The sequence below is a fragment of the Austrofundulus limnaeus genome, unplaced genomic scaffold, assembly GCF_001266775.1.
Source record: "Austrofundulus limnaeus strain Quisiro unplaced genomic scaffold, Austrofundulus_limnaeus-1.0 Scaffold1448, whole genome shotgun sequence".
Taxonomy (NCBI): Eukaryota; Metazoa; Chordata; class Actinopteri; order Cyprinodontiformes; family Rivulidae; genus Austrofundulus; species Austrofundulus limnaeus.
The window spans coordinates 31393-46972 of record NW_013953850.1 but is presented as its reverse complement, the minus strand read 5'-3'; the positions used below and the strand labels follow the sequence as shown (position 1 = coordinate 46972).

Genomic DNA, 15580 nt, shown 5'->3' with positions numbered 1-15580 from the left:
TAGGTCCGGCCCATCTCCTCCAAACCAAGAGGGAGACATCGTCTCCTCTCCAAGACCCATCAGTGTCCTAGTGGGTAGACTGGGGGAGGAGCCACAACGGATTTCAAGATAGATAGATAGATATTTTCTGTAGCAGGTGATGTAATATACAGTACCAAAGCATACATGTGGATTTTCCCTCAATGTTTTCAATGCCAGTGTGGCACCAACACACACACCGGTGTGTAGCTCCATGTGAGAGGCACTGATGGTTGATGTAAATGAATCTCTGCAGGAGCAGTAGTTKCCTGGCTTCAACAAACAAGCTCTGTCAATAAAAAAACAGCTAACAGCCTCTTTACCGTGGGGAACAGGAATAGACATGTCTTTGGAAAATACTGTATTGAGCATGACACAAGGAGATACATCAGTATCAATAAAGGGTCTAAATCAAACTAATATTTGAGCCCTGTGCTGAGCTTACCTGGTCTCACAGATCAGAACTTCAGGAGGCTCTTTATGTTTGGAAAACTGATGGATCTGTTCCTTTGTTTTTTCTTTCTCTTTTTCCTCCTGACTTTTGCCTGACAGGTTGTCGTCAGTTGCGAGTGGTTCCCTTTCCATCTCCTCACAGTCTCTGCTGCAGGACGGGCTGTTGGACACCTAAACTCAAGAGAGACATGGGAAAATTTACCAACACTCTTCCAGCATGCCCAGAGGCAAAAACAGGAACTTTTCTAAGTGTCTTTTACACCTTGTTTTTAAAGTTAACTTAAATAGCATTTTATTCAAGTTTTTAAACTATCTTTTCTTTACATACACTTAAAACAGAATAAATCAGTCATCCGGTCGGCTGCCAAGTGACCAAAAACAGGAATACAAGGATGGAACAGATCAAAGAGGGAGGTAGCACAGCCAAAACAAAAGTATGATGAGTTGAACAAGAGGCTGAATTAATTATGATGGCAGAGCCTCCCCTGTCATCATGGATAATAAAAAGAAAAAAAACAATATTAAACACATTAAATTGTCTTATTTATAAAATGCTTTGTACTATAAACACATTTTGAATTAATTTAAACACTTTTTGTTTTTCTTATTCAAAATCACTGTATGTTCTCATTTCCTGTTCAAATACAGGATGAGATTTGAAATTTTATATCCTAACCCTGACCATTTACTAAGGCTAAGCTCACAGGTACCTACCTGACCCTAAAACTAACCTAAACTCAATTCACACCTTGGTCCTAAACCCAACCTAAACCACAGCTACTGCTAGTGTTGCTGACTGTCCTAAGATGGCCGCCATGTGAGGACGCAGGAGACTCTATGACTTATCTAGCCTGTATCTATGGTTTTTGGTACCTGTTTTGTAAAGTTTAAGTTTATAAAGTAAAGTACAGCAGGGATCCATTTGTTTTCTCTCTTTTAAACCTGATTTTTAGAATGGAGGATTGTATATTTTAAAGCTTAAACTATTTTCTAAACTGGACTTGGAAGCACCAGGCAAATAAGAGCCACACCACAGCTGAGACTAAAGCTCTTCTGAAACAAAAAGTGGCTGTGTGGATGTCCTGAGAGACACTTTTTTCACCCTGACATGTTTCAACTTGTGACAGTGTTTGGACTCACATGGGACATTCTGAGCAGTGCATGAACTAAGTTATATGTAAAGGCAGGATATAAGAACTTTGTTTTAATCATCAGTCATCAAATGAGCTGCAGTTTGTGTAAATAACACTGATGTGAGATATGAAACATAACCCATTAACGTCTGCCAGTCATATAGTGAATAAGTTGTTCTGTAGGGTTCTTTATAAATCTGATTCTGATGAACTGAGTGCCTCACCATCCATGAACCTCACCACATCACTGAAGCTAACTGACAGTTCAGTGAGAGGAGACTGTGCTGCTCCATTCAGGAAAGGTACTTCAGCTCAATATGCATTGTCTGTAAAGGTTGCACTGGACTGGAGCTCAATTTCTTTAAGAAAACTGAATACTTACAGTGCATTTTATTTTATTCTCGGTTAAAGAATAGTAAAACAATACTCAGATCTGTGAATGCTGTGGTTATTATGCTGTCTGCAGCCATCTGTCAGTGTTTTGTTTGTGTTTGTAGGTTTATTTCTTGTTCTTGTTAATGCACTTTTAATTTGTGTAATATTTATTATTCTGTGGTTATTAGCACATAACTACATTTATGAATTTGATAGGCTGGAGGTCAATGTTTATTAACGTTTGAATAATTATGCTTAATTTCTATGTTCGATATTATAAATTTGCATTATGCTTTTAGTGTTAATTTAAAACATGTGTCCAAGAGCAATAAGTATGGTTTATTTACAACAATGTTCAATAATGTAACAATTTCAATAGACTAGTAACTTAAACTATATTAGCGAGCACTTCCTAAGACCTTACAGACAGGTATAATCATTACCTGAGTATGGCAAGGTCTTTTGTCATCCTCTGGCTCCCTGGATTCAGCCATATTGATTGACATTGGTGACGTAGTGTAAATGGAGGGACTGAGCCTTTGCTTACAGTGCAGCAGAGAGAGAGCTGTCTTACTGGAGAGCCCTGGTGGGTTGGGGTCATAGCTGCTGGTAGACCATGATGAATACACTGAGGGCTTATGTTCATCCAAAGCTGAAGGGTTTGGCTTAATGTAGTTCAAATAACACCAGCTATTACAAGTGCTGGAGAGCAGACTTGGAAAGGAGGCTTTAATGCTTGAGACAGGACAACAAACATCTGGTAAACATGACTGACTTTCCTGTTCGAGCTTTTGATTGCATCTGTCAACTGCTGCTGGGTCGGTACATTCCACAACCACATCATCCTCCTCTTCTTCTTTAACTCTTTTCTGCTGCTGTTGGGACTCAGGATGGAGCTCAATACTGTTTGAAGGAGAAAGCATGCGTTTGTTGCCCCCAGAGCCTGACAACTTCAGGCCATTATCAGACCACAGGTGTAGATCTAAACTCCTGTTATTGTGGTTCCTGGATTCAGCCGCTGAAGTACCTACGAAGGGTGAAACAGCATCAAAAGCCTCCTGAGGCCTTGGTGTGGTGGACTGAGAGAGAGTCGTATATATTGCACATCCTGGAATCAGGGTTTCTGTTTGAAGACGGACTGCTATCGCTAAAGATGTGAGGGGCCTSAGGAGCTCCAGACTAGACGTAATGTGAGGGACATGTTGCTGTGTGAGGGAGTGACTGTGTCGAACCTCGGAATAATTGTCATGTTGTATGGGAATCTCTAGCTTCAGCCCTGTAGACACGGGGAGATAGTGGGCTCTGGCTGCTCCTGACGCTCCGCATGTAGAACTGGGCTGTGGGGCTTGGGGAGGAAGCTTTTCCGGGTGGATGTACGAGGCCTCCTTTATGACACCTACAGAAAGGTCAGAGGGTTTTGGGAGTTCTGTGCTTGCCATCAACTGAATGTTTTGACTTAATTTCCATTGAGGGAAATGGTCTTTGCAGTGTGGCCCCTCAGGATTACTCAGGGCTCTGGCACTTGACAAAGGGGGAGAAGACGAATTGCTGCAATACACAGAACTGGGGCTTGTTTGAGACGATCTGCTGGGACTGACATGTCCAGGACTACGGCTCAGGATGGTACACTGATCGTCATCCTCATCTCGATCCCTGATTGCTGCATGTCTCATAAGGAGGCATTTTCTTCTTTCTTTCCAGCCAACTGCAGAGCGCTCAGGGGAGAGGCAACTATGATCAAAAGACTTACTTCGGGTCTCGGCCATTAGGACACTTGGTTGTGGGTCATGAGGAGCTTGCTCAGATGCTGAGCGCCTCATCTCTCTGTGCTGATGCACCCCAGGCACAGTTAACATGTGAGGGGCTCTTGACCTCCTCAGTGGTGTTGATGATGTTATTTCCATGTCTGCTCTGTTTGGTTCTTCATAAGATGTAGAACGACTGGAAGCAAATGATGCACTACTGTCTTGACTAGGGCTACGAGGCAGAGATATGGAGTCAAAACTGGATTCACCCGAGGACTGGGCAGCCTCGGCTAGACGTAAACGCTTCTTCTTCGGTGGAAGCTTTTCAATAGGAAGCTGCGCTAGAGAGGGGCTACGCTGTGGCCAATGAAATTCATCAAGCTTTTCTAAATTTCTTGCCATGTTGGTTGACTCCAGTGAGGTCTCTGGAATATCTTCTGTTACAAGTATTTCTGGAACCTGCACATTATTTTGGCGAACCAGCTTTCGGGTTGTATGTTTAGTTGATTGATGTTGGGGTTGTTTTTTAGAGACCAGCTGATATTCTTGTGGTGGTGAGTTCTTTGTTTTCTCCAGGCTTCGATTATCACAGCAGAATGATTCTTGTTTCTCAAAAGAACTTGTGTGTTGAATCACTGAACAGGTTTGCGTGGCAGACCTTCTGGGGCCCTCGTAAGCTCCACTACGTTCATTTTTGCATTGTCCTGTCAAGATGGTGGAGGAGGGCAACAAAGATGTGGGTTCATCAAACTCAAAACTCTCCTCTTTCCTTCTCTTGCGAACTGTTGAAGCTCCTGCTCTGACTGAAAGAATACTTAACTGTGAAGGCTCCATTTGATTCATTACCACCTCAATTTGAGGATGATGAGCAAAGCAYAGGTTTTTCTTGTGTTTCTTATAACCTTCCCAGTCCTTGCAGCCAGTGCCACAGGCTTCACATTCATATGGCTGTGGTAGGTATTGCTTGTGTTCAGATACTGTGCTCATGTTTTGGGGGTAAAGTGAATGAGAGGAGTCAAAGTCCTCTTTTGTAAGATCAGTACCGGGTGGAATTTCAATTGCTGGCTGCCTTCTTAGTGTTCCAAAACGACGGGTAGCTGGAGTGCCAGAATGTTGCTGTTCATCAAAGGACTGACTTGAGCGGAATTTGCCTGAACCAACACTGGAGGTGTCACAGGAACTAGATGTAGATGGCATTGAATGACTTCTAACTAGGGAAGCTGAGGAAATTTGGTTAGCTATTTGCTCTGCTTTAAGGGATGGTTGATGAAATTTTTCACATGGAACTCCCATGCTAATGGAACCAGTACTTTTACAGCTAAGCTCTATACATTTAGGGCTATGAATAAGCTGTTCATTCACACCTGGACTCTTCTGAGCCTCTAAACTGTTCTTTCTGGACAGTGAGAATCTCCTTGGTTTTACACTGTCGATTTTGCTGGTGTCCACCACCGCCTCGTTGATGGTGATAAGTTTAGTGATATGGTCAATGACCTGCTTTTTGGGTACAGTGAATGAGATGTTTTTCTCCTCCTGACCAGAGACATGCAGGTCCTGAGGATGAGACATCCTCTGTAGTTGCCCAAGTCGTCCATATTTACCAAGGATGATTTCAGCATAGCTTTTGGCACTTGAGTTTGGGGGGCTGTCTTGTACCTGCTCAGTACTTTCAGAACGTGAAAAGTAGCCAGATTCTGTACTGCCTTTACTGCCTAAAGTTAGAAGTGATGACTTTTCATCAGATGAGTCTTGAGTAGCATGTTTCCCTCTACTGAGACGGAGGGCAAGTCTCTTTTTAACTGCATAGGAGTCATTACCTCCTCCTGTGCAAGCTTTGGCCATTTCATGACTCTTTGCTGGGCTTGTACTGCTTTGTTTCTCTGTGAGGGAGGAAAGAGTTGACAGTTGCCTAGTTTCATCCTCTGACTCTGTGACTTGATCCTCATAAGATTTTGTCTCCCCAAGTGCCAGACCCGCCTTCACCCTGTGGGTATGTGATTTACGGTGTTTGTACAGGTTACTCTTTGTCTTAAAAGAGAAACCACATGGGGCACAGGGATAGGGTCTTTCACCTGTGTGGGAGCGAATATGTTTCTGTAGGACACTAGGCTTTGCACATGCACGCCCACAATATGTGCAAACATATTTTCCTGGCCTCTGGGGCTTACGCTCACGTTTCTGTTTGAGGTTGTCCTCCTGGGTTTTGGATGTGGTTTCTGTAGTGGGATCTGCTGAAGTAGGTAAGACTCCTGATGACAAAGTGAAAACTGAAGTTTGTTTTGCTGCTGTTGATGCTTCATGTTTGGGCTCCAGCACTGTATCCAAGCCAACACACTGCCTCTGGTGACGCAGGCGTTTACGTTCAGGGTTCTGTCTTCTGGGTTGTTTGAGCTGCTGTGGTGCTCCATGAGGTTTTRAGGAACTGGTTGGTTGTTGCCGACTGAGCTGAGAAGAAGACTTGCACTGAGGAGATTCTGGCTGACGATGTTCTGGACCTCCGGACTGCTCCCCAGTCATTAACTGACTATGCAAGCCCTCCATAAAACAGAAGGGAAGCCCAGGTAGACACTTGGGCCACGTCTGCCTGAACCAGGCAATAGATTTAAAGCCCAATCATTAACTGGGTTTATATATGGTAATTCAAGTTATTCACTTTATTTTCCTTGCAGACATGGTACTTGCTTGACTGGCAAACTCAATTGCTGGGCAAAAGACTGRATTATGCCATCAAATACAGAGCATTAGCATTGATTAATTCAATCTTATCGACTCATGTTGTGTGGAGGACTTCCTTTCAATCATCAAGTACTGCTGTCACTCATTCTGATGTTAATGTGGCTGAACTGTTTGCGTGATTCTTCTGTCTTCTCATCATAGGGATCTGTGGAAGAAAAACAACATATTTCACAGGATACCTCAGTCAAAACTCTAACAACAAATGGAAACTTGAATGTTTTATGTATGTTCTGAGATAAAGGTTGAATGCATCTTTGAGATAGGTAGGCAGTAACAGTATTTTTTGCAGGGGGTGGAGTGGGAGCTCAGCTTCAATTAGAAGTAAGAAAGGGTTCTTTTTAAGAATAACGAGCCCATTCTCATGCCCCCCGTGTCAACATATTGACGCTTGACCAAGCGTCAATATGTTGATGCGCGGGGTATACCCCGCACGTCCATTCTGTATGAGATGAGGCGGAGGAGGATGAGTCCCTGAACACAGACCCTAAATTTAACCAATAACCCTGATCCCTCATGTTAACCATTTTCCCCAGACTCTAAATTTAACCTATATTAGTTATGTACAGCCTATCCATGACCTCAGTATCTCAAATTAACCATTATCGCTGACCACAGACCCTAACGTTAACCAATAATCCTGATCYGTCATGTTAACCACAGACCATAAAGTWAACYGTTAATCCTGTGACGYAARCCGGAAAAGCCGCAGGCGGCAAGGACAGACGGGTCAGYTCAAGCGTCAATATTTTACGAGTCCGACATAAGAATGTGTTAGAATAACTTAGCAATTAGTCTTAATTGGAAAAAACTTGATTTTACAACTGAATTAATCTGTTTATCCAATTTAAAGGCACCGTCAAGGAGAAAACCCAGATTCTTGACAGTAGAATGGCTGTATGAAAATAARGGGCCAATGTCATCTGAATTTACTTTACCAAAAGTGATTACTTCAGTTTYACKCTCATTTARATTCAGAAAGTTTAGTTTTAGCCAGGTTTTTATATCATTCAGACAGCTGAAGAGGTTTACATAAAAAGTCTAGGGTGGACTTGCATCAAGGAGTGTCAAGAAGTGTTGCGGCACGTCTAGCGCGGCGTGTTTTGGTGTTCGACGCGCTTGATCCGCATTAAACGCTGAAGATGGAAAAATATGAACTTTAGCAGCTCGACGCGGAGCATCAACCAATCAGAGAGACTCCACTGTGTGAGGTAGTGACAAATTTTCCGATGGGACAGTCTCCTGATGTCCATTAACCTGAGACAGGTGGACAGGAGCTCTCCAGCTGAAATCGAGAGCCTGTAATTAATGCCCTGGCAGGAGATGCGGGCACAGATGCGGGTCAGCGGCTCATCAAACTGGGCTCAGGACAAAAATAGTTCTGAAAGCAAGCCTCGTCAGCTCGCAGTTCCTGGAGTGGTGAAACTCACCAAACTCCGAACTCCTCTGAATTATCTGGTGAATTATTATGAATTAATTATCTGGTGAGTGCGACGTGCTCTTGCTCTCAGTAAATAAATCAAAGCCACTTMTTTTATTTCATCCACAATTAAACAGAGGCTGGCAGGAGGCACCTCCCGACACACGTGATGCGCGTCATGCGTGTCAAGGGCAATTTTGACGAGTGGATGACCTCAAAGTGCACAAGTGTTTAACTTGAMGTGTTGGATGCATTTTTGACAAGCAGCATTAGACTGGCAAATACAAAAATCAGGGTTTTTAGTGAGCAGTTGTAATGTTAGTGTTGAGATAAGTTTGTCCTGTTATACTGTATATGAATGTTTTGGGTTTTTTAAATATTTGCTGTGAAATAAATTGCCCATTGGGCAGAGGTCATCAACCCTGTTCCTCATGACCCACTTTCCTGCATGTTTAGATGTTTTCGTTAGGGATGAACGATATCACATTCACATGGGTTTTGGCCAGTGTTGGTCATTTTTAGCATATCGGTATTGGTCCGATAAGTAAAACTGGGTTGATATTAACGTCAGATATTGATTTCCTGCTTGTTGCTGTTTGTGTTTCTGTCTTGGGAGGGGAAATGGCTGGTCGAATAGTATCTGTTTGATCATGATAGTGATATTGATGCTGCACAGCCAGTAATAACTGAAGTAGAGACCCATGTCAGCGGTCTGGTATTTTTTTTTTTTTTTGCGGTATTAAAAAAAGACACAAGTATGTTTGTGTGTATGTATATATAAAAATTATTATTAAAATAATATAAATATTAGTTATCAGCCATAAACAGCTGATATCAATATCRGCTGAAATTTTCATATCTGCGCATCTCTAGTTGTCATGCTTTAACACGCCTGCCTGAAATAATGATAAATTGACAGAATTCTGCTAAACTTGATGACATTCTGAGTAATTTAATTATTTGAATCAGGTGTGACAAAGAGGGAAACATCTAAAACCTGCAGGACAGTGGGTCATAAAGAACAGGGTTCAAGACCACTGTTTTAGGGAATAAATAAAGATTCCTGAACTTGACTTTAGGTTAAGTTTAGAACCAAGAAATGCTAAAGTGGAAACGTCTTAATATGGTTAAAAAAGTTTAGTAGGTCCTCTGGATGGTTTCTTCTTTAATGAAACGTTTCGTCTCTCCTTCAAGAGACTTTTTCACCTACTAAACCTTTTTTTCTATATGTATCACTGGGATGCATCAGGACAGTTAATATTATCTAAATAATACTCAACATTATGCCAACTGCATGTTCTTTGCAATGTATTTCATGGAGTGCAGCGCATGTGAAACTTACTTTATTACTTCTAAATGTCATCACATCAGCTGTAATTTTAGCTACTTTAAACGTTGGGATGTATATTAGTTTAGAGCTCTTCAGTGGAGATACTGCAGAAATACACTGATATTTTGTGCCAGCACACAGAAACAGTAAACAAGGCAACCCACGCACTGACCAGCTGGTTTCTACACCCACATTCTGGTGGAAGGCTGAAAAACTGCTGGACGTTTTCCAAATGACTTGATAACTGGTTATAACCATCTTTAAATTAACTTGTGATGCACCGTACGTAGAAACCCTGAAACCTTTGCATTAAAACAAGTAATCTATAAAACACAGTAGTGTTTCTTCAGTRGGTTTTGTTTGCAGTTTAGACTGAATTGCTAAATTTACATAGGTCAGTCAGTTAACTGTACAAAGAGTTTATAGCAGACAGACAAAATGTTCTGCATTTAGTATGTAAGATTAGTCCAACTAAATCTAAGTAAAATTTATTTCAAATATAGCAAATCACCCATTCATTTCCATTCATTTATTTATACCAATAATGCTGGACCTGCAAGACATGCCTACATATAAAAATAGTTTATAGGTGCAACCTCACAGAGCTACAACTGTTGGAGAGTAGATGGTGACTTTAACATGACTCAGTGTTGTGAGAAATTACACAAGTTTTCAGTTGCTGTCTTTATAAATGAAGTGAATCAAGCGGTGCAGTCGTGTTTTGTTTGTTTCTTTAAAAAATTATATATGAAATGAAAAAATTTAAATCACAAATAAAATGAAAGGTAGCAGAAAATATCTTATATCTGCCCAATCTTTCTAAAAATTAATTCTAACAACWTTAATTTTATAACTGATATTGGTACAATTCGGACATAATATTGATATAATCAATATGATTATGACAAACATTTTTTAATATTTTAACATAATAATTATTTCTTTAAAATACATTCAAAATGTTTAGAAATAAATTACAAAAATTAATTTGATAAAGTGCAAATTAAAATATAGTTGTATCTGCAACTGTATTTGATAATGTTTTGAACTTTTAAAATATTACATGGTAAAAACAGAAGCTGCTCTTCATATTAGTGACAAACTTTGGTGTTTTTGATGAGTTACTTTCATTTTTGCTTCTACTTTTCATTTAAAATAAGTTTCCWTTCTCAGCAGGTTTTTTCTTCTACATATTAAAGTTGTTAAACATCTGAGTGGTGCACTACTGCTACTAGTGGTGAGAAAGTGTATTACACCTTATTTAAAATCAATGCTGTTCGGTGGACCAAAGTTAAAAACTGTTGTTCTTTTGAGGCCCTCAGGGTTAAGAAACTGTTATGAGCCCATGAGTGCTGGGCACCAGAAGGTGCAAGACACTTAAATAAAATCAATCAATCAATCAATCAAAAACATATTTGCACTCACTAGATTTTAATACAATGTGAGAGATTACATTTTTTGCATCATTTTAATTTTTTTAATTAAGAGTTATAAATGTTTTTATTTCATTGTTTTAAATGGTCTCTTGCGCTTTATTTTATGTGAAGCACTYACGCCATTGGCAGTTGTTTTTAAATGTGCTCTATAAATAATTTTATTTGAATTTATTATGTGGTTGAAGTTGATTAAATTATTACCTGCCATGCTTGTTTCATCCGATGTTTACATTTGATCTTGCAACTTCCTGCTTAATCTGGCAAAGAGTAGCACTTCTGAAACAGGAGCAACACTGAAAGTAGAGTAGAGAAACAAACTCAGTTATCAGTGATACCAACATTGACATTGATAATACCAATACAATGATGTAAAAAGTGGACAAAATGCAACGTGACCATTCAGAGGTCAATGTGAAAAACACCAGATGTATGACATGGTTTGATCTGATTTGAAAAAGAAATATGATATCCAGACTGTCAAATAAATAAATAAATAATCAAATTAAGGACACTTTTTCTGCAGTGTACAGTAAATAAAACTTAAGTCTACCATTATTGCTTCTATATAAACAAGAAATGCATGTTTTAATTGTTAAAAAACTTCTTTTAAGTAGATTATTGAGTCATTTTTGACATGACGTTTTGTCAAAAAAACCATCAACACGGTCACTATGACATTTCAGACAACTTATGAAAACTGGAAGCCTCTTTTAGGCGTGTACATTCTATAATGCCAACAATCCAATCAAATACATTTGCATACTGGCATACTTTTATTTGTAATTYAGACATAAAAAAATTCATTGGTTGTCTAAAACGTTACAGTCTGACAGGTGTATTAGCAACTTATCAGTCATAATATCAGTCAGAGCACAAAGAAGTCTTCTTCTTTTACACCAAAAATATACTGCCTGGCCAAAGTCACCACCAACAAAAGGTCACACACACTAATATTTACATGGACAGCCTTTAACTTTGATTACAGCTTGCATTCGCTGTGGCATTGTTTCAATAAGCTTCTGCAATATCACAAGATTTATTTATATCCAGTGTTGAATTAATTTTTCACCAAGATCTTGCACTGATGATGGTAGAGTCTGACCACTCAGGGCTCTAGACTAACTTTGTGCACTGGTTGCACCGGTGCGCCTAACAGTTTTTCTTAGGTGCACCAGCACAAAAGTTAGGTGCACCCAAATTTTCAACCACGTCACCTAACATCAGAGTTTTACAGGTTATTTTTTAATCACTGTTCATTAAGGCAACATTAACTTGAAAATAATTAGTTAAGAATCTAGTAAACATGAAGTTCTTTATTTGAACCAGAATTGTAGACATTTAACTTACTGAAAAGTATTTAAAGTGATTCTATAAAATCCTAAGTGCAAATGTTTAAGAGCTGAACATTTTATAAACATCTTAAACATTTAATGGTTACATTTTTAGACACCTGCCCCTCAGATGGACAACTGTGGACCTTTGGCCTTGGATCAACCAGAATGATGAACAGAGAATAATGATTAATAACAGAAATATTACTGATATGTATTAAAAGGTTGTGCAGATTTTTTAAAAATAATAACATAAAAGTCTGCAATTTCATCATTAGTTAAATCTAATTATTTTATATTATTTCACTTAAATATCTAATATGTCTAGTTTTATCCTCCTGAGACCCAGAAGAACCTATTTCAGAWACTTGGAATGTAACTGTGGTGAAGTCGATTAAGTGGAAAAGCGGCCTGCCATACAGTGAGCTTCATTGTCCTGCTCAAATGATCTGCAGCGCTCAGACCCYGACTGTTAAATTAACAAGATGGACGAGAGAGCACCCGTCCACATCTTGTTTTGTTTCATGGTGGGTACAATTATTGACCATTTCCCTGGTACACACAGCCAGGTGAGGTTAGGGTTTGGGTCAGGTGTGTAGTCTACCTGGGAGGTTATGTTTGGCTGTAGAACTGACAGGGAAATAAATGGAAGCCAATGCAAAGTCCCCATTAGGATAGAACAACAAACGTGTGGAGCGGAGCCGCGAGCAGAGCTCAGTGTTATTAGGAGACATGAGACTGTCGGTGGGCGACCATTGATACTGCTGGATTATTTTTATGGAACATGATGAAAACTTTTAGTTTCAGTGGGCGACCGCTCCCCCTCAAACGACTGGTCACACCAGTGCGACCAGACATTTTTTTTAGTCGCACTATTAGGAAATCTGGTCACATTTGCGACCAAATTGGTCGCACTCTAGAGCCCTGCCACTGCACAAAGCCTTCTCCAGCACATTCAACCTTGACACACTCAGTGGACTTTGTGGAGCCAATCCATGTGTTAAAATGACGTCTCATGCTCCCTGAACCACTGTTTCACAATAAGTAAGTAAGTAAGTAAGTAAAGTTTTATTTATAAAGCGCCTTTCACAGAAATATGTTCACAAGGTGCTGTACAATCAGTAACAGTATAAAAATGGTGGAAAGAATAAAATGAAACAGAAAAACATAATTAAAACATAAGCAACGAAAAATAGAAACATCAAGTCAAGATTAATTTCTAAGATTGTAACTCAAACACAAGGTCACTGCAGAGCAAAATATACAACAATACACAAAACGTAATGAATGCGGGAGAGAAAAATTATGGCGTACGTTCAATAAAAGAAAAACACAGATTGGCAAGCATTCAGTACGGAGGTAGGCTGGCATTGGTGAAAAAATCGTTAGCTAAACGCTTGAGTGAAAAGTGAGTTTTTAGGTGTTTCTTGAAAGAGACAATGTTATCAAGGGAGCGCAGAATTAAAAGGGAGTTCATTCCAGAGCCTGGGGGCCACAGAGGAGAAGGACCGGTCACCAYGGGTCTTAAAGTGAGTGAGGGGAACCATAAGGAGGTAAATAAGAAATAAGAGCCCGATGAATCCTGGCAATCCTGACAAAAGAAATTATGGATTTGGTCAACTGGTCTCTGAACGCAATCGACACTATTTTTTTCCACACTGAGACTGGAGCGAGGGGAGCGCAGCTGTCCCAGTGGAATGGTGGTGGCCGGTCGGGTCACTGTTTCTTGGGGGAGGAACCTGATCTTTGGTGCCACTTTCCATTAAAGACGTGGAAGGTTTGTACATATTTGGATTTATGATAACTGGATTCCTGCTGATCGACTGTGGAGGAGTTCTGTCTTACCGGAAAATTAAAGCRATCCTGACAGAAGTCCGGGCCTGTGAGAAGCTGTCAGGAACCATGGACAGAATCTCCAGTACTGGAAACGCACAGACTCATTGGCTAGGGGATATAAGTCGCAAACTGGATATGATTCTGACGAGAATCACAGCTCAGCAGCGTGCCCATGAGATGTAGGATTACACCTGGGTGAAGTTTCAGAAGGAAAGAGAGGTGAGGAGGTAATGAAATTCGGAACATTGGCATTTTGCCATCACAGAGATGCAGYTACAGACTTTAAAGCAGTGAGAAAATCAAGGCTGCTTGTACCAAAACAATTTTGTTTATCTTTGGATCCCTGCAGCTGCTGACCTTGGCTTGGCCGTTATCAAACTCCCTGGATGACATGTGAAACAAAGGCTTGATTCCCCATTCCCTCCCCCATATCATCCGTGGGTGGACCAGTCCGAAGGCCGCGATGGTGGGACAGAGAACTGAACTCTGGTGATCTGAGCTTTAGCTTATAACAACTTGTTTCGGACTCTGGAGGTCTCTGAATGGTTCCAGCACGGGGTATTAACCTGTAACGTGATCGGCTCCGCTGCATCCCACCCAATACCATGTGTTTGACCTCCAGCCCCCTCCCCTCCTTAGCTGCCTTGCACTAAGCGTGTGGTTCTTTTGTGCGTATGATTATGTGTTTATGTGTAAACGTAGAATCAGAGCATCTTTTTTAAACTACCTCTCCTATTGTTTTCTTGTTTCCTAAGCTGCAAAAGGTAGCATGACCATCATTGCGAAAGACCTGAACATTCGTTCCCCCATGTTTGTTATGTCCTTCTTGAACGGGTGTTCTAAACTGCAAAATTTCATTGTGATGCAAATTATAATGACAATAAAATCTATTCTATTCTATTCTATTCATTGTCATCTTGGAATATGCCCGTGCCGTGCCATAAGGAGAAAAAACCATTGATGGAATAACCTGGTCATTCAGTATATTCAGGTCAGCTGACCTCATTCTTTGAGCACAGACTGTTGCTGAACCTAGACCTGACCAACTACAGCAACCCCAGATCATAGACCTTGATTAAATCCAAGTGGACACTTGTTTTTTTGGCCAGGCAGTGTATTTTCCAGGCCTATAAAACCACCTTCTCTTCTAAATGTTGGTGTGTGAGACTACATCAGCTAATATCAGACCTTTACACCTGTGAATCAAACCATTTGTCAAGTTTGTTGCTTTTTTCTTACCTAAATAAGTCTGTTACTGGGTGTAGTATGTGAGCTGAACATAGACAGACTTAACAGCTGCTGAACGTTCCAGATCACCAGGAGTTCAGTAGACTTATGAAGACTAGACGTGCTGATCAGGCCGACTGATAGGCTCACCAGCTCCATCCATATAAATGTGTTTGCAGGAACATGCATGTTGGCTTGAGACACCAGCAACAAATGAAACAAATGGAGTCACATAAATTGTTTTATAGTTTGCTAATGAAAAAGTGACTTAAAAGCTTGAAAAACAGGATAAATGGAATCTTGTTTGGTTAGGCTGTAGCCTACAAATCTTCCCTTTCAACTGTTTTTCATGCTGTATGACTGATGGCACGGCTGCAAGGTAACAACTACTGATATCACTTAAAAAATATCGAAGTGTTGACACTTGGACAGAAACTCAAACATTTCAGAGGCTTATTATTTGTAGCAACTTTAAAAGGATCCATGATTAGTTGTAGCATTAGACTTTATTTAATAAACATATTTTAACTGTAAAATAAAGAC

General features: G+C 40.2%; 1 protein-coding gene across 3 annotated transcripts in view; it reads right to left on the bottom strand.

The window, feature by feature from the left end:
• The window catches only part of hivep3a (HIVEP zinc finger 3a), a 75853-nt gene that overhangs the window by 29162 nt on the left and 31111 nt on the right, over nt 1-15580 (bottom strand). For 2 of the 3 annotated variants that reach the window (XM_014032438.1, XM_014032439.1), the window contains exons 2-4: nt 10845-10936; nt 2423-6605; nt 464-642 (exon numbers count right to left, since the gene is read on the bottom strand). In XM_014032438.1, coding sequence (XP_013887892.1) covers nt 464-642; nt 2423-6265 — 4022 coding nt within the window. In that variant the 5' untranslated portion in view covers nt 6266-6605; nt 10845-10936. The remainder of the gene's footprint in view (nt 1-463; nt 643-2422; nt 6606-10844; nt 10937-15580) is intronic. The other variant, XM_014032440.1, reaches the window with a different exon arrangement.